Source organism: Bos javanicus, chromosome 6, assembly GCF_032452875.1.
Source record: "Bos javanicus breed banteng chromosome 6, ARS-OSU_banteng_1.0, whole genome shotgun sequence".
NCBI lineage: Eukaryota > Metazoa > Chordata > Mammalia > Artiodactyla > Bovidae > Bos > Bos javanicus.
This window is the reverse complement of record NC_083873.1, coordinates 36,867,186-36,893,571: the sequence shown is the minus strand read 5'-3', so window position 1 is coordinate 36,893,571 and position 26,386 is coordinate 36,867,186. Positions and strand designations below refer to the sequence as shown.

Genomic DNA, 26,386 nt, shown 5'->3' with positions numbered 1-26,386 from the left:
AAGAATACTGAAGTGGGTTGCCATTTCCTTCTCTAGGGGATCTTCCAGACCCAGGGATCGAACCCTTTTCTCCAACATTGGCAGTTCCCCCAATATAAAATAAAAAGTTTTAAAAAAAATGGAATATCTGAAAGATAGATAGGCATAACTTTTATGGTAGACATACTTCTGATAAAATCTTGACTCGCAAAAGAACTGTGCCAATTGGCGTTCCTACCAGCAATGTATGAAAAATCTCTAAAGTTCTAGACTATTTAGAAAGTGTTTTAGATTATAATATTGTTTAAGGAAAAAATCTTAGCATTTCCATTTGATAAGACAACTGGGCTGAAAAGTCAACAACACAAGATGTTTTTGTCCCTCTCAACTGTGGTTTCCTACAGCCTAGTGAGACGAGTGGACCGAATGGAGCACTCCATCGGCAGCATTGTGTCCAAGATTGATGCTGTGATAGTGAAGCTTGAGATCATGGAGCGGGCCAAACTGAAGAGAAGGGAGGTGCTGGGAAGGCTGCTGGATGGAGTGGCTGAGGTTAGTGGTCATCTGAAACAGAAACACCCTGATTTTATAAAATATCAAGGTCATAGTTTAAGTAACCCTTAATCTAAGAGGATGTTTTTCCCCATACGTGCAAATCAGTGCAGATAAAATGGTAATCCAGAGCTGTTGCTTTCTTAATACTCTTCACACTGATGATACTGCCCTCAAAAAAAAAAAAATTGCTCCAGTGATTCTGAGAATTGTTGTTAAGACTGGTATTGTTCTAGCCTTACCTAAGTGGGATTATTGGATCCCCAGATTTCTGAAGGCAGTTCCTAAATTCACGAATATACATCAGTCCACCTCAACACCTTGTTTTCTTTTTCCTTCATTAGGATGAAAGGCTGGGTCGTGACAATGAAATCCACAGGGAACAAATGGAACGGCTTGTGCGAGAAGAGTTGGAACGCTGGGAGTCTGATGATGCAGCTTCCCAAATAAGTCATGGTTTAGGCACACCCTTAGGACTAAATGGTCAGCCACGCCCCAGGAGCTCTCGCCCTTCTTCCTCCCAGTCTACAGAAGGAATGGAAGGTGGAGGTGGAAACGGGAGTGCCAATATTCATGTGTAGGATGTGTTCTTAATAGGTGAGAAGGTGCCTGTTCTGAGTTGCCATAACAAGTACACTATTTATGTGCCCTGACCACCATATGATGCTGGTCTTTGTGACCAATCATTAATTCTTCTGCACTTTAATTTATTTTAGATAAACTTTGCCCATGATCAAAGAAGATGTTTCTTTTTCTCATATAAGAAATTCAGATGTAAATATTGAGTACAGAAAAAAATTCTTTGTAAAGTATATTGAGTGGTGTGCCCGCTTGTTACCATGACTGAGTCCCCTCAGTTGACAATGAAGTAGCCTTTTAAAGCTAGAACTGTCAAAAGGCTTCTGAGTTTTATTTCCAATCACGAAAATCAGTATTGTCATTTTTGCTAAGTGTGTGAAGGAAAATAGGGGCATTCCTTTCCACTCAGGCTTAGCTCATAGGCTTAATGCATAGCTTTCTTTTAAGAAAGGAGGCTTCTATTTTAACTACCTTCCTGGGGTACACTTTTCTAAAAGATGAATTGGAAAAGAATCCCAAACCATAGAATGGGTATGTAGTCATTATGCTAGAATTTGTATGAATGGTTATGATAAATGTTGAACACTATGTTTTTTTGTTATTTTATATCTAATGCCTGTGGGACTAACCATTTCACTTACTTTTTACTCTATTTTCACTCTCATTTGAAATGAGCTGCATGAAACCATCAAAGATCAATTGTGAGTTAAATGTCATTTCTCCCAATAACATAGGAGAATTGGAAAGAGCCAAATCATTAAATTTGATGTTTTCCTTAAAATTAGTTTAGTATAAAGATTTATCTGTATAGTCTTTTGCTCATGTGGCTGAACTTATTTGCAACTAATCTAGGAAGATAAACTTACTAAAATTTTTAGGATGTATCAAAAGTTTTGATTCAGCAAATATGTTCATTTTAAACGAAATATTAAGAAATTTGGAAATTCGTATAAAATATTATAAAACTAAGACTTGAGTTTTAGACTGTTTTAAGAATACAGAACTCAAATACTCTTGATCCTGCATTTCAAAATTAGAATTTATAACCTAAGTGGGATTCATTCTAATGAAAAAGAGTTTTGGTTATTGAAAGTTCAACCATCATCAGAAGGTATCAGCCAAAGTTTGAGTTTGCAGGGGTTTTTATCGCCTCTTTTTTTCATTAGGAGAGGGGCTCACCAAATTTATGGGGAAGAAATCTATTTCTTAACAAAAACTAAAAATCTTATTTTTCAAAACTGTTATGTATGCTGACCTTTTGAGAGCTAATGAGACAAGCAAGAGAGAATGCACTGGTGACTAATTCTCACTTGGAGAATAGCAGAGAGACCTGTTTCTCATACTATAGCTTAAATTCACATAGTTGCTTATTTAACTGGTAGACTTTGTCAGTCAAGTTTTCAAAGAAAACATGAGCAAAAAAACCTTTTTAAGCTGTCTTCTACAGAAGCGATACAGATTGCATTTCTTTAACAGTTATTTCTTATCGCTCGTCTCCATCTTTGCTTTCCTTTGAATATTTTTTTTGAATAAAGTTCTTTATTATTAGGTACTAAAATTTGCATTCCAGGGATATTGGGTGTACGTATGTATGTATGTGTACCATGTTGTTACATGTAAACAAGCTTCAATTTGAAGTGCAGCTATTATGTGGTATCCATGTGTATTGACCATGTGCCATATACCAGTTATGGTCACTAGAAAGTCTTTTTATGATACTTACTATTATTCTGTGTTTTCATTTCACCTGTAAAAATTTGCAGAGTTCTTTCTTTTTACCCATATGTTACATTTTTTTCTTCTTTAGTCATGAAGAATTCCCACCTCGTCCCTCCCCTATCATCTTCCTCTTTATATTGGTACCATTAAGAAACTGTTACATATGTAAGTCTCAATAATTGGGAATTTCATTAATGTGTAATACTGAGCACTTTACTTCTTAATAAAGACTTGATATAATAGCAGATATAAGAGTTGGTCTGTTTCTTAGTAGAAGCAGTTGGGTGATTTGTTTTCTGTTATGAGACTAACAGTAAAAGCTCAAACCTTGAAAAAGGTATCTTTTTATGTTCAAAAACAACAATGGATGCATTACTTTTTCTGTAGGATTTACCTCTAGTAAATTATTCTAATGATTACATAGTATTTCCTACTGTACAGCCACCACATTGTACTTAACCATTCTGATTGGCTCCAATATTTCTGCTGTTTCAAAATCTTTGTTCATAATTCCCTTGCTGACTTTTCATTCTTTCCTCAGTAGGTACATGAAAAGAGTTGGACTGTTGAGTCCCTGGCACATATTTAATTTTACCCAGGACTGTCAGGTTGCTCTCCAGAATAAATGCAGCCATCTACAATTTCACTGCTGCTGCTGCTAAGTCGCGTCAGTCGTGTCTGACTCTGTGCGACCCCATAGACGGCACCCAGCGGGCTCCTCTGTCCCTGGGATTCTCCAGGCAAGAACAGTGGAGTGGGTTGCCATTTCCTTCTCCGTACAATTTCACTACATGCATCAAAGGACCAGTTCTACCCACACCCTTACCAGCATTGATACCGTCCAGCTTCCCAAAATCTTTGTAATGGAATGGTTTTGAAATAAGGTCTTATTCTATTTGGCATTTCTCTGATTCTTAGTAAGACTGAACACTGCCTTATATAGTTGTTCAACATTTGGATTTCCCTTTTTGTAAATTGCCTGTTCACATCTTTAAAATAGTAGACTTTGATCTAACAGGAAACAGGTGTGTTTTTGTTCGGTACCCATTTTTCCACTGAGTCATGATCTTTTTTGTTGATTAGCATAAGTTCCTCAATGTGGCTTAATTATTAATCCTTTATTGGTTTTGGACTCTTAATATCTCTCATCTGACTAATAATTGTTTCAAGGTTTCCTTAGTTTTCATGTAGTGATACTTGTTACTTATTTGTTAGTTGCTCAGTCGTGTCCAACTCTTTGTAATCCCATAGACTGTAGCCCACCAGGCTCCTTGTCCATTGAATTCTCCAGGCAAGAATACTGGAGTGGGTTGTCATTCCCTTCTTCAAGAGATCTTCCCAACCCAGGGATCGAACCCAGGTCTCCTGCACTCAGGCAGATTCTTTACCATCTAAGTCACCAGGGAAGTTACTTATCACTACATGTAGTGATATCCATCAAAAAAAATTTTTTTTGCTTTATTGTGTTTGGGGATTTTAAAGAGACCTTTGTAAGGTCACAAACTTATTAAACTTATAGTTTTATTTTCACATTTAATAAATCTTAAAGAGTAACTTTGCATAAGGTCCATAGGAATTTTTTACCATATAATTGAGCCAGTTTGTCAACACGCTATTAAATAAGTCCTTTTCCTCATTATTTCATGGCATCACTGATATATTTCAGGTCATGTTAATATACATGTGTCTATCTTTTAATCCTTTAAACTGATCTATGAATGTTCCTGTACAGTAATTTTTATTATTGAGTTTGTAGTGTGTCTTCCTTCATATGTGCTAAGGTTTTCATGTATATTCTCCTCTTTGGCCCTCATTTTATCAACTAGGCTATTTTCATCAACAGTTATTTTTCCATATAAATGTTAGACAGAGTTTGATGGGTTTCTAGGCATGTGAGTTGGGGAGGAGGAAAGAGAGGAAAAAAGTCCTGCTTAAATTTAATTGGAATTGCACTGAACTTATTGATTTGTTTGGGGAGAATTGGCCTCTTTATAGCATCAGAAACATAACTCCTAGTTTTTATTTATTTGGCTGTTGCAAGTCTTAGATGTGGCATGTGAACTCTAATTTGCAGCATGTAGGATCTAGTTCCCTGACCAGGGATAGAGCCTGGGTCCCCTGCTTGGGAGCACAGAGTCTTGGCCACTGGACCACCAGGCAAGTCCTGATGTAACTCTTCATTTATTCAGAACTTCCTTAATTCCCTCTAAGTGTTTCTTTAAATTTCTTAAAGATTTTATGCATTCTTTAATGATTTTATTGCTACCATAAACAGTATCTTATCTTCCATTAAATTTTCAAGTTTGTTAATGATGAGATAAAGGAAAATTGCTACTTTTTTACAAAATAATCTTACATATGACCATTATATCTACTACTGCAGGCAGGACTCCCTCAGAAGAAATGGAGTAGCCATCATGGTCAACAAAAGAGTCTGAAATGCAGTACTTGGATGCAATCTCAAAAACGACAGAATGATCTCTGTTCGTTTCCAAGGCAAACCATTCAGTATCACAGTAATCCAAGTCTATGCCCCAACCAGTAACACTGAAGAAGCTGAAGTTGAACAGTTCTATGAAGACCTACAAGACCTTTTAGAACTAACACCCAAAAAAGATATCCTTTTCATTATAGGGGAGTGGAATGCAAAAGTAGGAAGTCAAGAAACACCTGGAGTAACAGGCAAATTTGGCCTTGGAATATGGAATGAAGCAGGGCAAAGACTAATAGAGTTTTGCCCAAAAAATGCACTGGTCATAACAAACACCCTCTTCCAACAACACAAGAGAAGACTCTATACATGGACATCACCAGATGGTCAACACCAAAATCAGATTGATTATATTCTTTGCAGCCAAAGATGGAGAAGCTTTATACAGTCAGCAAAAACAAGACCAGGAGCTGACTGTGGCTCAGATCATGAACTCCTTATTGCCAAATTCAGACTGAAATTGAAGAAAGTAGGGAAAACCACTAGACCACTCAGGTATGACCTAAATCAAATCCCTTATGATTATACAGTGGAAGTGAGAAATAGATTTAAGGGCCTTGGTCTGATAGATAGAGTGCCTGATGAACTATGGAATGAGGTTCGTGACATTGTACAGGAGACAGGGATCAAGATCACTCCCATGGAAAAGAAATGCAAAAAAGCAAAATGGCTGTCTGGGGAGGCCTTGCAAATAGCTGTGAAAAGAAGAGAAGCGAAAAGCAAAGGAGAAAAGGAAAGATATAAACAACTGAATGCCGAGTTCCAAAGAATAGCAAGAAGAGATAAGAAAGCCTTCAGCAATCAATGCAAAGAAATAAGAGGAAAACAACAGAATGGGAAAGACTAGGGATCTCTTCAAGAAAAACAGAGATACCAAACGAACATTTCATGCAAAGATGAGCTCGATAAAGGACAGAAATGGTATGGACCTAACAGAAGCAGAAGATATCAAGAAGAGGTGGCAAGAATACACAGAAGAACTGTACAAAAAAGATCTTCATGACCCAGATAATCACGATGGTGTGATCACTCATCTAGAGCCAGACATCCTGGAATGTGAAGTCAAGTGGGCCTTAGAAAGCATTACTACGAACAAAGCTAGTGGAGGTGATGGAATTCCAGTTGAGCTATTCCAAATCCTGAAAGATGATGCTGTGAAAGTGCTGCACTCAATATGCCAGCAAATTTGGAAAACTCAGCAGTGGCCACAGGACTGGAAAAGGTCAGTTTTCATTCCAATCCCAAAGAAAGGCAATGCCAAAGAATGCTCACACTACCGCACAATTGCACTCATCTCACACACTAGTAAAGTAATGCTCAAAATTCTCCAAGCCAGGCTTCAGCAATATGTGAACCGTGAACTTCCAGATGTTCAAGCTGGTTTTAGAAAAGGCAGAGGAACCAGAGATCAAATTGCCAACATCTGCTGGATCACAGAAAAAGCAAGAGAGTTCCAGAAAAACATCTATTTCTGCTTTATTGACTATGCCAAAGCCTTTGACTGTGTGGATCACAATAAACTATGGAAAATTCTGAAAGAGATGGGAATACCAGACCACCTGATCTGCCTCTTGAGAAATTTATATGCAGGTCAGGAAGCAACACTTAGAATTGGACATGGAACAACAGACTGGTTCCAAATAGGAAAAGGAGTTCATCAAGGCTGTATATTGTCACCCTGTTTATTTAACTTATATGCAGAGTACATCATGAGAAACACTGGACTGGAAGAAGCACAAGCTGGAATCAAGATTGCCAGGAGAAATATCAATAACCTCAGATACGCAGACACCACCCTTATGGCAGAAAGTGAAGAGGAACTCAAAAGCCTCTTGATGAAAGTGAAAGTGGAGAGTGAAAAAGTTGGCTTAAAGCTCAACATTGAGAAAATGAGGATCATGGCATCCAGTCCCATCACTTCATGGGAAATAGATGGGGAAACAGTGGAAACAGTGTCAGATTTTATTTTTCTGGGCTCGCTCCAAAATCACTGCAGATGGTGACTGCAGCCATGAAATTAAAAGACGCTTACTCCTTGGAAGGAAAGTTATGACCAACCTAGATAGCATATTCAAAAGCAGAGACATTACTTTGCCAACAAAGGTCCAGCTAGTCAAGGCTATGGTTTTTCCTGTGATCATGTATGGATGTGAGAGTTGGACTGTGAAGAAGGCTGAGCACCAAGAATTGATGCTTTTGAACTGTGGTGTTGGAGAAGACTCTTGAGAGTCCCTTGGACTGCAAGGAGATCCAACCAGTCCATTCAGAAGGAGATCAGCCCTGGGATTTCTTTGGAAGGAATGATGCTAAAGCTGAAACTCCAGTACTTTGGCCACCTCATGCGAAGAGTTGACTCATTGGAAAAGACTCTGATGCTGGGAGGGAATGGGGGCAAGAGGAGAAGGGGACGACAGAGGATGAGATGGCTGGATGGCATCACTGAGTCAATGGATGTGAGTCTGAGTGAACTCCGGGAGTTGGTGATGGACAGGGAGGCCTGGCATGCTGCAATTCATGGGGTTGCAAAGAGTCTGACACAACTGAGTGACTGAACTGAACTGAACTGAAAATGTATTGAGCACATCCTATGCGCAAGGTACTTGTAGTAACTTCACATGTATTACTTTAATCTTCACACTTCTATGGAGGTAGATGCTATGAGTATCCCTATTTCATTAATCAAGTCCACAGACCTGATAAATGGAGAAAGGGCAAAGGGGGAAGTAGTGGAAAATTTTGCATAAGTAACTGTAAAGATAAACAGTTTTGCACATGTTTGGCTTCTGCACGTGTTTGCAAAAGTGACACCCGCCCCACAGTTTGGGCACCGGTACTATTGTAGTATGTGCCAAATCTCAGCAAGGAAATATTACTCATCTGTCACAAATTACTAGGCTAGGCACAGTTGCTGAAACTCAAGTTTCCTCATCCGCAAAATGAAGTCAGAACAGCTTGAGATTTTCTTAACAGTGTACAGCCAAGCCCAAAGTCCTTAAATCATTCCCTTTAATCACTCAGATGATGCCTCAGCTTTACTGCTTGGAAAGGGGGGCAAACCGAGAGGCCACTTCCTCACTGGACTACAGCAGTACTCATGATCAGAAACCCATGCCCGCTGTTTTGTGGGGTTTCCAGATAAAAGAATGATTCTGCAGGTTAAGAAGGTTTCAAGATCCAGTGATGATAGTGAGCTCATTTAGTTCTAAATGTGATTCTGATACTTAGGTGGATACAAGATAGATGGCTTAGAGCACAGACATTACACAGTGATTATTGCATCAAGATCAAATCATCACAAATGTAGATTAAATGGTCTTAACTCTTTATTCAGAGAAGGCAATGGCAACCCACTCCAGTACTCTTGCCTGGAAAATTCCATGGACAGAGGAGCCTGGTAGGCTGCAGTCCATGGGGTCGCTAAGAGTCGGACACGACTGAGTGACTTCACTTTCACTTTTCACTTTCATGCATTGGAGAAGGAAATGGCAACCCACTCCAGTGTTCTTGCCTGGAGAATCCCAGGGATGGGGGAGCCTGATGGGCTTCCGTCTATGGGGTCACACAGATTCGGACACTACTGAAGCAACTTAGCAGCAGCAACTCCTTATTACAGCCTTCAGTATTTCCCAAAAAATCACCTGGAATTTTCAGGTCCACTCTTCAGAGATTCTAAGTCAACAGGGGAAAAAAACAATAGTTCTTCCTTCCTTTTTTCCTTTCTTACATAAGCATCTCAGATGATCTTGATTCTTATCAGGCAAGCTTACGAAACCCCACCCTGCTGCTGCTGCTGCTGCATCTCTTCAGTCGTGTGCGACGCTATAGACGGCAGCCCACCAGGCTCCTCTGTCCTTGGGATTCTCCAGGCAAGAATACTGGAATGGGTTGCTATTTCTTTCTCCAATGCATCCATCATGTTAAGTCGCTTCAGTCGTGTCCAACTCTGTGCAACCCCATAAACGGCAGCCCACCACACCAGACTCCTCTGTCCACAGGATTCTCTAGGCAAGAATATTGGAGAACCCAGTATTCCCCTGTTGTTTTTTTTTTTTTTTTGCTTTTATCCTAAGTAACAGCAAAAAAAAAAAAAGGAGAAAATGTCTATAAAATGGGTTACTTTGATTTAGAATATTTTATGTTCATATTGCTCAGTGGCGACAAAAGGTTACAATCACCATGTGAGTCAACCACTTTTTAAAAAATGTGTATATAGAGACAGAAGGCCAGGAGGTACATTAAGTTGGTAGCCACGTTTGGCTGAGTTCCAGGTATTTTTCCTTTGGACTCTTTAGTCCACTGAGGATAAACACATATCCTTGAGAGCGAGGTGAGGATACTGAGTTTCTCCTGCACTGTTGTTTTTTTTTTTTTTGAAAAGATGCTCAGTCGTGTCCGACTCTTTGTGATCCTATGGACTGTACAGTCCATGGAATTCTCCAGGCCAGAATACTGGAGTGGGTAGCCGTTCCCTTCTCCAGGGGATCGTCCCAACCCAGGGATTGAATCCTGGTCTCCCACATTGCAGGTGGATTCTTTGGCAGCTGAGCCACCAGGGAAGCCCAAGAATACTGGAGTGGGTAGCCTATTCCTTCTCCAGCAGATCTTCCCAACCCAGGAATCAAATCTGGGTCTCCTGCATTGCAGGCAGATTCTTTACCAGCTGAGCTACCAGGGAAGCTGCTGCAACTATTCAGGTTAGCTTAACGAATTCCTATGAATGGAATAGATATCCTTTGAATTAGTCTTTTTAAAAATTAGTCTTAAATCCTCAGGCAGAGAAGGCAATGGCAACCCACTCCAGTACTCTTGCCTGGAAAATCCCATGGACGGAGGATCCTAGTGGGATGCAGTCTATGGGGTCGCACAGAGTTGGACACGACTGAAGCGACTTAGCAGCAGCAGCAGCAGCAGGAAATCCTCAGAAATAAATAAATGTTGGCTATTATTTTTACTCCTTCAGTTGCTCTGTGGGGCTTTCAAAGAAGAGTGCAAGACGACTTGCTCTGGAAGGTTCTGTGGCATCTTCGATGTTGTTATAAAAAAGGATGGAAGGAAGGAGGCTATTCATGAGTTTAATAACCTGGTGGCTTTTATTTTAAATGAAAGTAATTTATTTATCCTTTTCATTATCAACTAGTTCTTCTGACATGCAAGAAAATAAAATCAAAATTCAAAAGAATATAGACATATTCTGAAATAAATCTCTGTAAAAATTTTATTTTCTACTTTATAAGACTTGCCCTTTCACTTACAGTTTTTAAAAAGTATTTATTTGACTGCATTGGGTCTTAGTTGCAGCCTGAGGGATTTTAATGGTGTGCAGCTTGCTGGTTTGTGGGATCTTAGTTCCCTGACAAGGGGTTGAACCCACATCCCCTTCATTGGAAGGTGGATTCTTACCCACTGGTCTACCAGGGAAGTCCTATACTTTTTAAAATGTTCCTCAACTTAAAAATGGTTAAGATGGTAAATTTTATGTGTTTCTTACCATAATAATTTTAAAAAGAAAAAAGATAATTATACAAAAGGAGGGTAAGTAGGACAAGATATATTTAAATTCTTACTACTTTTAGAAGTAGGTATTAATATTTTGGCTTTACTATCTCTTTTGTTAAGTATATTTTGTATATAAAGTATAAATATGTATTTCTCTCTGTACACAGAGAACTGTGTAATATGTTTCTTCCTGTGTAAGGAAGAGAGAACTGTGAGTAAGCCAGGGTTATGTAAAAAGAAAGAACTATACCAAGAAGAGAAAAAACTCACTAACCCTATCAGTTCAGTTCAGTCACTCAGTCGTGTCCCACTCCTTGCGAACCCATGGACTGCAGCATGCCAGGCTTCCCTGTCCATCACCAACTCCCAGAGCTTGCTCAAACTCATATCCATGGCGTCAGTGATGCCATCCAACCATCTCAACCTCTGTTGCCCCCTTCTCCTCCCAACTTCAATCTTTCCCAATCAGGGTCTTTTCTAATGAGTCAGTTCTTCACATCAGGTGGCCAAAGTATTGGAGCTTCAGCTTCAGCATCAGTCCTTCCAATGAATATTCAGGACTGATTTTCTTTAGGATTGACTGTTTTGATCTCTTTGCACCCCAAGGGACTTTCAACAGTCTTCTCCAACACCACAGTTCAAAAGCATCAATTCTTTGGCACTCGGCTTTTTTTATAGTCCAACTCACATCCGTACAAAACTACTGGAAAAACCATAGCTTTGACTAGATGAATCTTTGTCAGCGGTCCTATAGTCACAAAATAATCAGGTAAAAAGGGGGTGTGATGATGTACTACAAGATGATGTATTAATCCAATGTCATAAAACAAGAAAAAATGTTCTTTAAAGTCCAAAGATGAAACTATAATGCTATGCCCCTGGATTGATGTTGCAGCAACATGGCAGGGCACCCACTGACATGAAATGATATTCCAAGATGACCGGTCATAGCAGGTCTACACACTGTTTCCTCAGTTCACTTACTTCCTCCAATACTGAAAAGTATTTACTTTTAAAAAGGGAATAAATTAAACAGAATATCCTGAACTGCATGCTAGAACAATTAAAGAATACTGATGGAAAAGTAGTGAAATCTGAATAAAGTGTATAGTTTAAAAGTAATGTATCAATGTTAATTTCTTAGTTTTGACATGTATCATGGTACACAAAATGTTAACATTAAAGGAAGCTGGGCAAAAGATATACAGGAACTTTTTGCATGATTTTTGCAACTTTTCTATAAAACTAAAATAATTACAAAATGAATAGCTTATATTAATAACCTATTCCTTTAATAAGGAAGTGGGGGGCTTAATTAAGGATATATTTATACACACAGAAACACAAAACTGAGCTGTAGTGATAATCTGATAGTAGCAACAGACAGGAGTGCACAAGTGTCATTTCAAAAATAATCCAGAGAGAAAGGAGAAGTAGTCTTGGGAGAGAAGCCCAAGGGGGGCTTCTGTGCACTAATAATGTTCTATTTCTTCATATGGATTAATGGTTGTACAGCTGTGTTCCTTTTATAATTCACTGGACAGTACCTTTTCTTATAAAAAATGTTTAAAACACTCCCCTATTACTGGTAAATGTTAGAATAAAGAGAAGATGTGTAAATATATGAGGTGTATATGTAGGAAAGTAAAAAAACCTGTATAGAGCCAGTTATAACAGTTCTTCTATCATAAGTCTAAAATTGTCAGAGCTGGGAAAGATCATGGGAATTACCAAATCCTGCCGTGGACAGTTCTTTACACAGGTAATCCCGGCGATTACAATGCAGTAGGGCTCAAAGGACCCTGAAATCTGTGTTGGAGCAAAATTCCTCAAGAGATTATGAGGCACACCAAGATTACAGACTACTGAACTCAAGAAGGGTAAGTCGCCAGAATCCTGGCCCTCTACACCTGGGGTCCAAAACCCAGCTAAGACTCTTGAGATACTCTAATTCCACTAGAGGGAAACCTCAGTAAATTCAAATAACCTTAAAAAGCTTATCAAACTGCTTTCTATTAGAAAGGCTTTTTTATCTATATATGACACTGTGTTTTTCCAGCATGGTTTGGATTTCATACTTCTACTACAGCATCAATATATTTGTTATTTATTATTTATAAGATAATAGAGGACATAGGTTTATATAATATTGAAACTGGAGGGCAACTAACCTGCCTATTCATTTTAAAGGGAAGGATACCAATACCAGATATATTAGTAACTTGACACAAGTTTCTAGAACTCATTTCTTTTTCAGGTCAATAAATTAAAGTAGATTTCTCTCCTATGGTTACCATCTGACAAGATGAACTAATATGTAGTACATAATATCACTAGTTTATGACTTGGGTTTTTTCAAGTATAATTTAGTTCATTGTGATTTCTATAAATGTTTCTGTTGAAAATAATTCTTGCTGAACAACAGTAAGAGGCAAGTGAAAAGAAGACAACCAAAAATAATAAAACACATTGGCATAATGTAAGTAAATAAAAAGATGAAAACAACCAAAAAAACTTCATTGGATATGAAAATCAAAAAGTCCCTTTTTAATTGGGGGTAAATCACTGAAATTAAAGAGGAATTTAAGAAAATTTTTTAAGGAATAACAATTTCAGGTAGGCAATTGTAAGGAAGATAACAATCATGCATGCCAAGGCTACGTGATTCTTCCACAGGCCCCAAGGTGAGATATCGATGCCCTGGTTTGTCAGAAATTCTTCGCCAGTACATCTGAAATTCAACAGAAAAAGAATATAACTTCATTTTTAGCATCTGTCAAATTTTACTCAATATATTCACTGTTCCTTAAAGAAACCTACAGGTTACCAAGTCTTAAATTACCATCCCTTCATTTATAGTAGAAAACAGTTTTAGAGGGTTTTTGTGGTGTGTGTATGTGTATGTGGTTTTAGCTTTATCGTTCTATTCTATTGGGATATAACAGGGGTTCATAGGTCAGTCATATGCATCATAAAAATATACAGAAAACAGTCATTGAGTGCTTATAATTCTGTTAGATACTATGAAGCAACCTGCTTATAATAGTTTGTGGATGTATATGTTTAGTTGCTAAGTCATGTCTGACTCTTTGCAACCCCATGGACTGTAGTCCCCCAGGCTCCTCTATCCATGGGACTTCCCAGGCAAGAATATTGGAGTGGGTTGCCATTTCTTTCTCCAGGGGATCTTCCTGACCCAAGGATAAAACCTGCATCTCTTGTGTCTCCTGAATTGGCGGGCGAATTCTTTACCAGTGTGCCACCTGGGAAGCTCTCATATAATAGTTTAATTAATCCCTAAAACAACCCAAATTTAAAAGATGAGGAGACTAAAGTTTAAGGAACTTTGTCAACTTCACAGATTCACACTTTGAATCAAGTTGGTAGTCTCCCCAAATAGGTTGGTTTCCAAGTCTGTGATGCTGCCTCTCTTCAAAGGACAGAAACATTTATCAAGTAATTTTTCACAAATGCCTGATGGGGAAAGTCTTAGCTTTAGCAGATGATACTGAAGGCACTTACAAAGATGACCAAAGCTGTTTATAGGGCTCATTACTCACAAATCAGCCATACCAAAAAAAAAAAAAAACACAGGCTGAGAGTTCTAAAACTAGGGGAATAGGTGAATAGAGGTCTCCTACCAGAGTCACACTCTGTCAGCTCTTAAACCAAGACTGGAATGAGCATCACAGAGGCTCGGCTCTAAGACATTACCAGCAGGTCAGATTATCAGGTATGCCTTAGTGGGAGCTGGAACAGAGCAGAATAGGATGGAGTAGCCCTGATTAGTGGGGTTCAGGATGGGGAATACATGTACACCCGTGGCGGATTCATGTTGATGTATGACAAAACCAATACAATATCGTAAAGTAATTAGCCTCCAATTAAAATAAATAAATTTAAATTTAAAAAAAAATAAAAGAAAAGCAGCTGGTATTAAAAATATCTGGCACAACCATAATTATTACCTGATTCCATTTTTCTGCTACTCTTGGAATTTAGCAGATTGAAAAAAAAAATGTTATACTCATATCAAAAGAAAGGGAGTAGGCAGGATAAGGAAAGCTTCTCTTCATAGAGGTTTTCTGGCAATACTTCTAAATAGCAATTTGTCCTATTATTAAGAATTACTTCTAACCCACTTGAATATTCATGAGATTTAGGATACCAGCATTCTCTTTTCTCTCATTAATTAATATATCAAAATCAAACCATTAACAACAATCATCAAAAGGAAATGTTACTTAACTTTAAAATAATGCCTTTATTTCTATTAAAATGTTTTTCTTATTATACTGAAAAAATGAGATTCCCTTCTCAAGCTTACTGAAATATATGTTCCTTTCTTTAGAGGAAACATCCTTCAGTAGGGAGAATTCCAAGTCAGTCAAAAAAAAAAAAAAAAAAGGTTGTGCAGACTTTGATTCCATGTTGTCTCCTGGATACAGGAGGAAGAGGCAAGAGCCAGACTGGGGCAGGAAAATGTTCCCTCCCACTCCTAATGCCATTTTAGCTCTTACTACTAGCCATGGGTTGGGTTTCCCTGGTGGCTCAGATGGTAAAGAATCCACATGCAATGCAGGAAACCTGGGTTTGATCCCTGGGTCAGAAAGATCCTCTGGAGAAGTGAATGGCTACCCACTCCAGTATTCTTGCCTAGAGAATTCCATGGACAGAGAAACCTGGCAGGCTACAGTCCATGGGATCACAAAGAGTCAGACACGACTGAGCAACTAACTCTTTCACCCTGGCCGTGGGTTGAGCTCACAAGAATCCTAAATTCATGGGTCTATACACTTCATATAATCCATACAGTTCCAGTACTGTTAAGGCTTGATAAAAATACCAAAGCAGCTCTCATTTCAAACTCAAATGTTCTGAAAAATAGAAATCCAAACCCACAATCCAAACTGCAAAAGGATCTTTTAAAAGACCCCAAACAAATAAGTAACACATAAGAAATGGTTCTCCAAGTAAAATACAATTTTGACCTAAATAGAATACCCAGGAGTTGTAGAGCACTTTCTCATGCATTAGTGGATAACTCACTTTATAAATGAGAATACTCAGACTCAGAGAAGTCAGTGTCTGTGAAAGGATTCCTCAGCCCAGTAGTATTTCTGTATCATACCACAACAGTAAGCAAAGCCACTGTGACACTGAACGCAAACTTACATGGCATAGCTACACGTATTGTTTGTTGTTACATTGAGTCCTGGGCAGAAGTTTTGTCCCAAAAATTCATTATGCTGCAAAGCCTATAACATAAGTGGGAGCAGGATAAAGAAAATAGTTTTAAATGTCAAAAGGTTTCCAAAGAATTATTACAATTATGTCCACTAAGTTTAATCTCTGTTGTTATCTCTAAAAACAAAGTTTCACATTCACAGTCTTTGTCATACCAAAGCAACTAAAATTATTTTTCCTGGCAATCAAGAGGCCTAGGGTTGGGATTTGGGGCTCTGATACAAAAACCAAGAAGAGAGATCTCTGGCTATATTATTCCATAGCTCTTTCCTTCTTTTTTCCCCATTTTTATAACCCCATAGTACTATAATTAAAATGATACAGTGATACTCAATGACTTGTTAATTTATAGTAACAATCTTTGTATTTTTCTTGTTTGTTCTCATCAAAATCAGTTATAATTCTTAGGAGTTAGAAATTTAATTTTACTATATTAAGGCACATTTTTCTCTGGAGTTGATTAGCTTTCTAAAGTCAATAGTAGCTGTGAGTATGACATGGTTTTTATTCTAATTTCCCTTTCAATTTAAAATACGTATTCTAGGCCTTCATCTTCTCATTAATTTCTTTGATGAACTGAAACACTGTATTTTTTTATATCAATTAGTCAATCTTTGTCCGTAACTATGAGTTATCTCCCAATCCTTCAGCTCCCTCAGACAACAAGGTGACTAGAGAAATCCCAGGTGATTATCAACTTGACCCAAGGCTTAATAGGAAACTCTCCTTCATTGTCCTAAAACTTGCACAGCTCATGGCCAAGGACATGAGAGGCTTTATTCTGGCTGTTTCCAGCATGGGGACGATGAACCAGCAAGGTGACAGATAAGGAGAACATACCGCATAGCCGTATCGAGGAATGCTCAAGTATTGAAGCCATGACAACCAAGGCACAACGGTTTTGAGATTTACCAACAGCCCTGAAAATATCTACAAAAAACAAATACCAAGAATCAGATCTGGTGCCGTCTAGCAAATAGCCTCTTTAAGTCCCTGACAGTCTCGTGAATACTGCTAAGGACAACTCTTCTTTGAAATTCTTTCCACTACTCTGAAGACTTAGCCTATCCTCTTTGTATGTGTATATCTCTCTGGAGCTGAGGCTGTTTAGGGATCTAAATATATTTATAATATACATTTTATTTAATTGGGAGATTTCTAATTGTTGAGGCTTTTACTTTCTCTGTAACTGCACACATTGGAAAGTGAATAGTACTGATTTGCAATGATACAACCAACTATATATTCCCACCAATAAACACACCTGAATGTATCCTGAGCACCTCACGCCCCGATTTCTGTAACACAGTAATATTTGTTATTTACAAGGGTTTACATTCTATCTCTGTATGACTTTAGGAATAATTTTGGGTAGTGTTCACATGCTTAAAATAACCCAAAGGCTGGAACTGGTACACAGCATAATGCGGTAAAGCACAGCATAAAATATGGTCAATTCCTTCATTTAAAGCTGCAAAAAGGAGCATTACAATGAAGATTCCAGAAATGACCGCTTCAGCAAGAGATGGGTACATGAGAAAATGTTCACATAAAACACTTTCTAACTGGCACAAGGTATGCTGAGATGGACATAACAATGACAATGTTCCTGGTGTGACCACATAGCTTTGAACTTGACCTAACTAAGTGCTTAATGCATAACACACAATATCTGGGTGAAATATAGTCTTATGACTAGTTTCTAAAGTTTTATATATAATACAAATCCTTAAATAATAACAAATCAAAGTAATATATAAAATAAAACATTTTAATTTTGAAGAACACCTTATGTATTATTTTACACTATAGAAAACATATATAATGTTGCCCATTTTCTCAATAATGGTTAGATTGGCAGTTTTCAAACTCAATAATGGAAGAATTAAACTTTGGCAAGAGTTTGTGCTAATACCTACCTCTTAAAGACATGTACTGCTACTCTACCAGATATGGCATGTGTATGAAGTAAAGAGGCTACACGTTTCTGTTTATTTGATGTTTGTGGCGGAAAGTAGTAACTGGTTCCTTTCATCTACTGATTCATCTTTGTGTGTGCAAAATGTAGGGCCATGTAAGGTTAGGATTAAGTAACTATATTCAAAAGGTAAAGAGAAATATATTGATATAAAGAAATGTCAGGAACCCAGAAAGGAGAGGTCCTAGTACTGGAATTTTTCAGTATTTTTAAAACACTCCTTTTCAAAATATAGGAGGGGCCCAAGACACACCCATGCACATGTTGCTCTATTTTCATGGAACTTAGGTTTCCCCCTGGAGAGCAGTAGATCCAACTAAACCATCTCAGCTGCCGATTAAACAAGCCAGCACTTCTCTCCCACCAGCAGGAAAGTCAGACAATGGACCTGTCATTTTAACAGTTTTTTAAAATTTTAAAAATAAAAATTTTTTGGGTTTTCAAACTTTCAATTTATTGAGCTTTGATGGTATATCACCAAGAGGCCTCTTTTTAAAGCTCATCAGTAACATAGGTTCTATAACTGTATTAGACCAGTAGCAAAACTAGCTGGGTGAGATCAAGAAAAAGCTGATACATTCTCTAATCAGATCAGATCACTCGCTCAGTGGTATCCGACTCTTTGTGACCCCATGAATAGCGGCACGCCAGGCCTCCCTGTCCATCACCAACTCCCAGAGTTCACTCAGACTCACGTCCATTGAGTCAGTGATGCCATCCAGCCATCTCATCCTCTGTCGTCCCCTTCTCCTCCTGCCCCCAATCCCTCCCAGCATCAGAGTCTTTTCCAATGAGTCAACTCTTCGCATGAGGTGGCCAAAGTACTGGAGTTTCAGCTTTAGCATCATTCCTTCCAAAGAAATCCCAGGGCTGATCTTCAGAATGGACTGGTTGGATCTCCTTGCAGTCCAAGGGACTCTCAAGAGTCTTCTCCGACACCACAGTTCAAAAGCATCAATTCTTTGGTGCTCAGCCTTCTTCACAGTCCAACTCTCACATCCGTACATGACCACTGGAAAAACCATAGCCTTGACTAGACAGACCTTTGTTGGCAAAGTAATGTCTCTGCTTTTGAATATGCTATCTAGGTTGCTCATAACTTTGCTTCCAAGGAGTAAGCATCTTTTAATTTTATGGCTGCAGTCACCATCTGCAGTGATTTTGGAGCCCAGAAAAATAAAGTCTGACACTGTTTCCACTGTTTCCCCATCTATTTCCCATGAAGTGATGGGACCGGATGCCATGATCTTCGTTTTCTGAATGTTGAGCTTTAAGCCAACTTTTTCACTCTCCACTTTCACTTTCATCAAGAGGCTTTTGAGTTCCTCTTCACTTTCTGCCATAAGGGTGGTGTCATCTGCATATCTGAGGTTATTGATATTTCTCTCGGCAATCTTGATTCCAGTTTGTGTTTCTTCCAGTCCAGCATTTCTCATGATGTACTCTGCATATAAGTTAAATAAACAGGGTGACAATATACAGCCTTGAAGAACTCCTTTTCCTATTTGGAACCAGTCTGTTGTTCCATGTCCAGTTCTAACTTTTGCTTCCTGACCTGCATACAAATTTCTCAAGAGGCAGATCTGGTGGTCTGGTATTCCCATCTCTTTCAGAATTTCCCACAGTTTATTGTGATCCACACAGTCAAAAGCTTTGGCATAGTCAATAAAGCAGAAATAGATGTTTTTCTGGAACTCTCTTGCTTTTTCTGTGATCCAGCGGATGTTGGCAATTTGATCTCTGGTTCCTCTGCCTTTTCTAAAACCAGCTTGAACATCTGGAAGTTCACGGTTCACATATTGCTGAAGCCTGGCTTGGAGAATTTTGAGCGAGCATTACTTTACTAGTGTGTGAGATGAGTGCAATTGTGTGGTAGTTTGAGCATTCTTTGGCATTGCCTTTCTTTGGGATTGGAATGAAAACTGCCTTTTTCCAGTCCTGTGTCCACTGCTGAGTTTTCCAAATGTGCTGGCATATTGAGTACAGCACTTTCACAGCATCATCTTTCAGGATTTGAAGTAGCTCAACTGGAATTCCATCACCTCCACTAGCTTTGTTCATAGTGATGCTTTCTAAGGCCCATTTGGCTTCACATTCCAGGATGTCTGGCTCTAGGTCAGTGATCACATTATTGTGATTATCTGGGTCGTGAAGATCTTTTTTGTACAGTTCTTTTGTGTATTCTTGCCATCTCTTCTTAGTATCTTCTGCTTCTGTTAGGTCCATACCATTTCTGTCCTTTATTGAGCTCATCTTTGCATGAAATGTTCCTTTGGTATTTCTGATTTTAGACCTAACACCCCAAAAAGATGTCCTTTTCATTATAGGGGACTGGAATGAAAAAGTAGCAAGTCAAGAAACACCTGGAGAAACAGGCAAATTTGGCCTTGGAATACGGAATGAAGCACGGCAAAGACTAATAGAGTTTTGCCAAGAAAATGCACTGGTCATAACAAACACCCTCTTCCAACAACACAAGAGAAGACTCTATACATGGACATCACCAGATGGTCAATACCGAAATCAGATTGATTATATTCTTTGCGGCCAAAGATGGAGAAGCTCTATACAGTCAGCAAAAACAAGACCAGGAGCTGACTGTGGCTCAGACCATGAGCTCCTTATTGCCAAATTCAGACTGAAATTGAAGAAAGTAGGGAAAACCACTAGACCATTCAGGTATGACCTAAATCAAATCCCTTATGATTATACAGTGGAAGTGAGAAATAGATTTAAGGGCCTAGATCTGATAGATAGAGTGCCTGATGAACTATGGGATGAGGTTCGTGACATTGTACAGGAGACAGGGATCAAGACCATCCCCATGGAAAAGAAATGCAAAAAAGCAAAATGGCTGTCTGGGGAGGCCTTACAAATAGCTATGAAAAGAAGAGAAGCGAAAAGCAAAGGAGAAAAGGAAAGATATAAACATTCTCTAATAATATAAGCTATATTTCAATATACAGCCTCCTTAAAGCAGAGTCTGATGTACAGAATCCTCAAGCAGATCTTACAGGATAGGCAAGTTTGGGGGTAGGAATAAGGGGAAATTATAATGCCTCAGAGAAGCACAGTTTGTACTTACCATCATAAACACAAAAGAGATGGTCATGAGCAGAGTTGCTATAGATACCACACTCTGACCTGCTGCTATAGCCAGTGCCATGGAACTAGCTGAATAAGCCACCATCATCAGGGTAAGCATCATGATGAAGAAGGCCTCCACCTTTGGCTTCAGTCCTTAGGGAACAAAGAGGGAGTTAATCCAACACTGTCTATCAGGGACTGTTTATTATGCAAAAAACACTGTAATACTTTGAGATACTACTATCACAGTCAAAAAATTCATCCTTCATCCAACCACCCAATATAACCATACAAAGTTATATGCAATTTTCTTTTTTATGCTCACTGTATAAGCACTTTTCCATGTAATGCTCTTGCTTCTTTATTTGTAATTATTAACAGTTTTTGAGTGCCTGAGATGGAAAGCTGTAGACAACTAGCCAGAATTCTACTGCTTTCTCTTCTAAGAAGGAAACTTGCCAAGAGCACATTCATTTTACCTAGACATCACATTACTCACTCTTTGCTATAAAACCATTAGTGAAGATAACTGGTAAGGTCAGGATTATATGACCACTCAATGGTTTTAAAATCTGGGGGAGTGGGTCCATAATCCAAGTCTCCCAAGACAAATCACCCTATAACTCTGGGATTGAGGATGTGGTTAAACAAGCTTCATAAAACTGCTTTATAAACTAAAATGGGCTAATACTATGGGTCAAACAAGAATCTGAAGACTTCAGAACAGCCATAAGAACACCAGGTAGGAATTTAAGAATCTAGGTTCTATGCCTGATTCTTTATGATACACCCTCTTATTTGTAAAACAGAAGTTTAAACTCAATCAGTAGTGGCTTGTCAAAAAAGAAATATTTTTGGAGTGTGTATATATCTCTGTGTGTGGGCATCTGTGTATGTGAGAAATAAAAGAGAATTCTGATATAATGAGCCTGGGGTATAGACTAAACAAAATGTACAAATCAATCTTTCTATATCTATCAAACAAATATTTTATTACCAGTAAGCCCCAGAAGTCACTATCTTCATTATCTTTATATATTCATACACAAAAATAAAAATATAAATAGGTAAGTAATAAATATCCCAGCTCCAGCTCCTCCTACATAGTGTAAAGTAGTTTTAGGAATTATTTCCATGTTTGTTGTATATAACACGCAGTATGTCTACATATAGTTTTATAAACAGTTTTAAAAGTTACTTTGGAGAAAGCCTTGACAAAAATCTCCTTGGAGAACAGTTATTTCAGAGCATGCATAAAGAACAGATGCTTCCTAATCTCAGGACTTGATTTATAGTTTTGAGAACCAAAGCATGTTTACAGAAAGTCCCCTCCCATCCAAGACTAAAGACATACATCTTTTGTCTTATTGCTTACCTAACAAGAAGTATGTTATACAAGTAAATATAATACTTGGTAACATCCTCATGGGGAGTAAATCAGATAACAGTTTTCCAAAGAAGTAAGATGACACTCTATAGTATCCACTGATATATTCATGTCTAGAAACAAAAATTCACATCATACATCCTACATTAGTTTAAGACCAGGAGATTAAACCATTTGCTATACAGATGTCCTCCCTGCTATACAGATGGGATTGGTAAAGAATCCGCCTGCAATGCAGGAGACCGGGTTCAATTCCTGGGTCAGGAAGATCCACTGGGGAAGGGACAGGCTATGTACTCCAGTATTCTCGGGCTTCCCTTGTGGCTCAGCTGGTGAAGAATCTGCCTGCAATGCGGGACACCTGGATTCTATCCCTGGGTTGGGAAGATCCCCTGGAGAAGGGAAAGGCTACCTACTCCAGTATTCTGGCCTGGAGAATTCCATGGTCTGTATAGTCCACGGGGTCGCAGAGTCGTACACAACTGAGTGACTTTCACTTTCATACAGAGTTCCACTGCTACCAGAGGTCTAACAGCTACCACGTCCCCATCTTTGAGGTTAGCCCACCACCCTTCTTCCCGGTCAGCATCAGGCACGTCTCATGTGTGTGCCTCCCCTGGGATATTATCCCCCAAGGCTCTGTGCAATGACCCCTCTTGTCATTGCAGAACTCCCTCCGAATGCTGGCCAGTTTGCCTCTGAACACCCACTCTGGGGGAACAGGTCCTGCATCACCTCCCTTTCTCCTGACCCTGGCTCTCTTTGAAGGCCAGCCTGCCAGGAGCTCATTTCAGTGGTTCCTTTCTCCCTGCTTCTAACTATGAAGAAGGTGCTGTTGCTGTTCTCTAAGCCTCAAATGCAGCTTTAGGCCACTCATCTCTTTTACTTCTTCCCCTCTCATGATAAAAAAAGAAAATGACACTTCTTTCCATGATCATGCCTGCCAGCCACAGTGCCTGCCAACCTGTCAATGAACAATTCTCTTTTCACCCCTCTTAGATTCTAGATCCCTCCTTTTCCTGAGATCTTCCTCCTGTAATTCCAAACTATTCCACCAAGATCTTCATTCTTTCCCTCTCTAATGATTCCTTTCCTCAACATGTAAATACACAAATCTCTTCCAACTATGAAAAACAGAAGAAACAAAACAGCTTACATTTTTTAAGGCTGCTCTCTGGCTCCTTCATTCCCCCTTCCACTGAAGACTTGGTCTGTATTCTTGGTCACCTTTACCTCCTCACCTTGAATATACTGTTCAACACACTACCTTCTCTCTACCAAGTCCCTCAAACTTTTCTTGTGACAGTCATCACAACTTCTTATTTGCTGAAAATAAAAGATCCTTTTCAGCCTCTTATTGCTTGCTTTCTCTGCAGCATGTAGATTTGTGGACGGTGCCCTAATCTTGAAACTCCTTTCTCCCTTTTGTATCAGGCCCCACATGCTCATGGTTTTCCTCCCAGACTCTGGCTGCTCTTTCTCAGTCAACACTGGTAACCCCCAGGAACCAAGCCATGGCCCAGTTTTGGATGTGACCAGTCTGAACAGCAGCCCCGTTCCTGAAACAGAGACCTACTCACATAAACAGCTTTTTCTCCACCACCAGGAGCTCCACGGCTGACACACTGCTGAAACACTGGTTGGTTGTCAGGAAGAAGAGCACCCCGGCTCTGTGATGTGAGAAAGGGAACAAAAGCCAAAGCACTGCAGTCAATTAAACATTCTCAGGTCATTTTTCTTCCTGCAAAATTCTTTCCCCAAATGATATCTTAACACATTAAACACACAACCGTTCTGGCTAAAACAGAGAGGGAAGCATGAGCCCCTCAGGTCACTCCCATACCCCTGCGTCTCCATAGTGGTACCCTTGGGACTCCACGTAGCACAGTCTGAAATTCACAACCAAGTTTGCTGTAGATTGAACTGCATCCTCCCCAGGTCCTATGCTGAAGCTGGAATTCTCAGTGTGATGGCATTTACAGATGGTGACACTGGGAGCTGGTTGGGTTTAGATGAGGTCATGAGGGTAGGGGCCTCACTATGGATTAGTGCCCGTAGAAGAAAAGGAAGAGACATCAGAGCTCTCCTCTGCCATGCAGGAACATAGCAAGAAGGCGGCAAATAAGCAGAGTATCCTCTTCAGAACCCGATCATACTGGCAACCTTATCTCCAGAACTGCGAGAAATGAATTTCCGTGGTTTAAGCCACCAGGTCTGTGGGTCTTTGCACCAGGGCTTCCCAGTGGTGGTAGTGGTAAAGAACCTGCCTGCCAATGCAGGAGACATAACAGACATAGGTTTGATCCCTGGGTCGGCAAGATCCCCTGGAGGAGGGCATGGCAACCCACTTCAGTATTCATGCCTGGAGAATCCCTGGGACAGAGGAGCCTGGCAACTAGAGTCCATAGGGTCGCACAGAGTCAAACACAACTCAAGCAACTTAGCAAGAACACACAGTCTGTGGCAGTCAAGCCGACGATTACTTATTCCATAAAAATACTATCAGCTTGGATTTTAACTAACGCCAATTATAGTTCTTAAAGTATGAACAGAGAAACAGTGAGACAAATAAAGTCTGCAAAGGTTAAAAACCTCTATCAGCCACTTTTTAAAAAGTCAAGTAATGAAAAAACGAAGATAAGGCAAAGTGAAAGCCAGTGGAGGGAAACACTGACCAACACCTGATCACACATCCACTGCACAACCACCAGCACAGCCTTGATACTCTCCTTGACCACCCCCTGCTAATGGGGTCTCTTTCTAATGAGCTCAAAACAGAAAACAAAAAAGAATGCTCATACAGAAAAAATTAGTTTGTGTACCTGGGAGAAAAAGAAGACTATTAATGCTTCTCTCTCAGTAAAATAATAGAAGTTTAAAAAGGAAAGTACTCAGTTAATCCACGCTTGGACAGATACATGAATTTTATGAAAGCATGCCACTACTCCTGAAACACTGCTGAGCTTTCCTTCCTAACCAAGTGATTTAATTGACATTGAGAATGTGAGTTGAAACTAAAAGAGATGCGGTGGCACATCATTTAAATGATACAAGAGAATTTTTAAAAAGGTAAACCCAAGTGTATAACCTTCTTAAAAAAAAGAGTCTGCAGACAGTCAGTAATTGTTTTCGACACTTTCGCCTTCCAAAATAATGAACTTAGGGAATAAGTTGTTTTAAAGTAAATGTTTATACAATAAAGAAATGGGAAATAGCCAGGCCTACAACACAAGCAACTATGCTACTTGTGAAGCTAAGTGTGCTACTTGCTGTACACAAATAAGCCTAACATCAACGTGAAAGGCGATTTCAGAAAGGGGGACATGGCACTCTTCAGCTCACTTGTTAAGTGTTACATCTAATAGCACAATAATGTTCACAATGATTTTAAGCTAGCACATAATGAAATTTCTTCTAAATCACAGGACAATTTATTTTATACTAAGTAATTTTATTGTTTGGAGAAGGCAATGGCACCCCACTCCAGTACTCTTGCCTGGAAAATCCCATGGATGGAGGAGCCTGGTAGGCTGCAGTCCATGGGGTCGCTAAGAGTCAGACATGACTGAGTGACTTCACTTTGACTTTTCACTTTCATGCATTGGAGAAGGAAACGGCAACCCACTGCAGTGTTCTTGCCTAGAGAATCCCAGGGATGGGGGAGCCTGGTGGGCTGCCGTCTCTGGGGTCGCACAGAGTCGGACACGACTGAGGCGACTTAGCAGCAGCAGCGATTTTATTGTTAAAGAATTTAATGTATTCCAGTTCTTTCCAAGGTGGCAATTCATGTCTGTAATATCTATCTATTGATTCAAATATTCTTAAAGTAACTTTTCCCTTAATTAATTATGATTTGTTTAGCTATCTCCAC

General features: G+C 39.2%; 2 protein-coding genes across 10 annotated transcripts in view; one reads left to right on the top strand and one right to left on the bottom strand.

Moving 5' to 3' along the window:
* The window catches only part of PKD2 (polycystin 2, transient receptor potential cation channel), a 58,694-nt gene extending 55,620 nt beyond the window's left edge, over positions 1–3,074 (top strand). Inside the window, exons 14-15 of the mRNA XM_061419715.1 lie at positions 384–531; positions 876–3,074. Of these exons, the coding sequence (XP_061275699.1) occupies positions 384–531; positions 876–1,112 (385 nt within the window). The 3' untranslated portion in view covers positions 1,113–3,074. The remainder of the gene's footprint in view (positions 1–383; positions 532–875) is intronic.
* A 10,266-nt stretch (positions 3,075–13,340) lies between these two features.
* Positions 13,341–26,386, bottom strand: part of ABCG2 (ATP binding cassette subfamily G member 2 (JR blood group)) — a 128,443-nt gene continuing 115,397 nt past the window's right edge. For all 9 annotated transcript variants that reach the window (XM_061419717.1, XM_061419720.1, XM_061419721.1 and 6 more), the window contains 6 exons: positions 24,096–24,185; positions 22,504–22,628; positions 21,127–21,281; positions 16,904–16,993; positions 15,992–16,074; positions 13,341–13,547 (listed from right to left, as the gene is read on the bottom strand). In XM_061419717.1, coding sequence (XP_061275701.1) covers positions 13,400–13,547; positions 15,992–16,074; positions 16,904–16,993; positions 21,127–21,281; positions 22,504–22,628; positions 24,096–24,185 — 691 coding nt within the window. In that variant the 3' untranslated portion in view covers positions 13,341–13,399. The remainder of the gene's footprint in view (positions 13,548–15,991; positions 16,075–16,903; positions 16,994–21,126; positions 21,282–22,503; positions 22,629–24,095; positions 24,186–26,386) is intronic.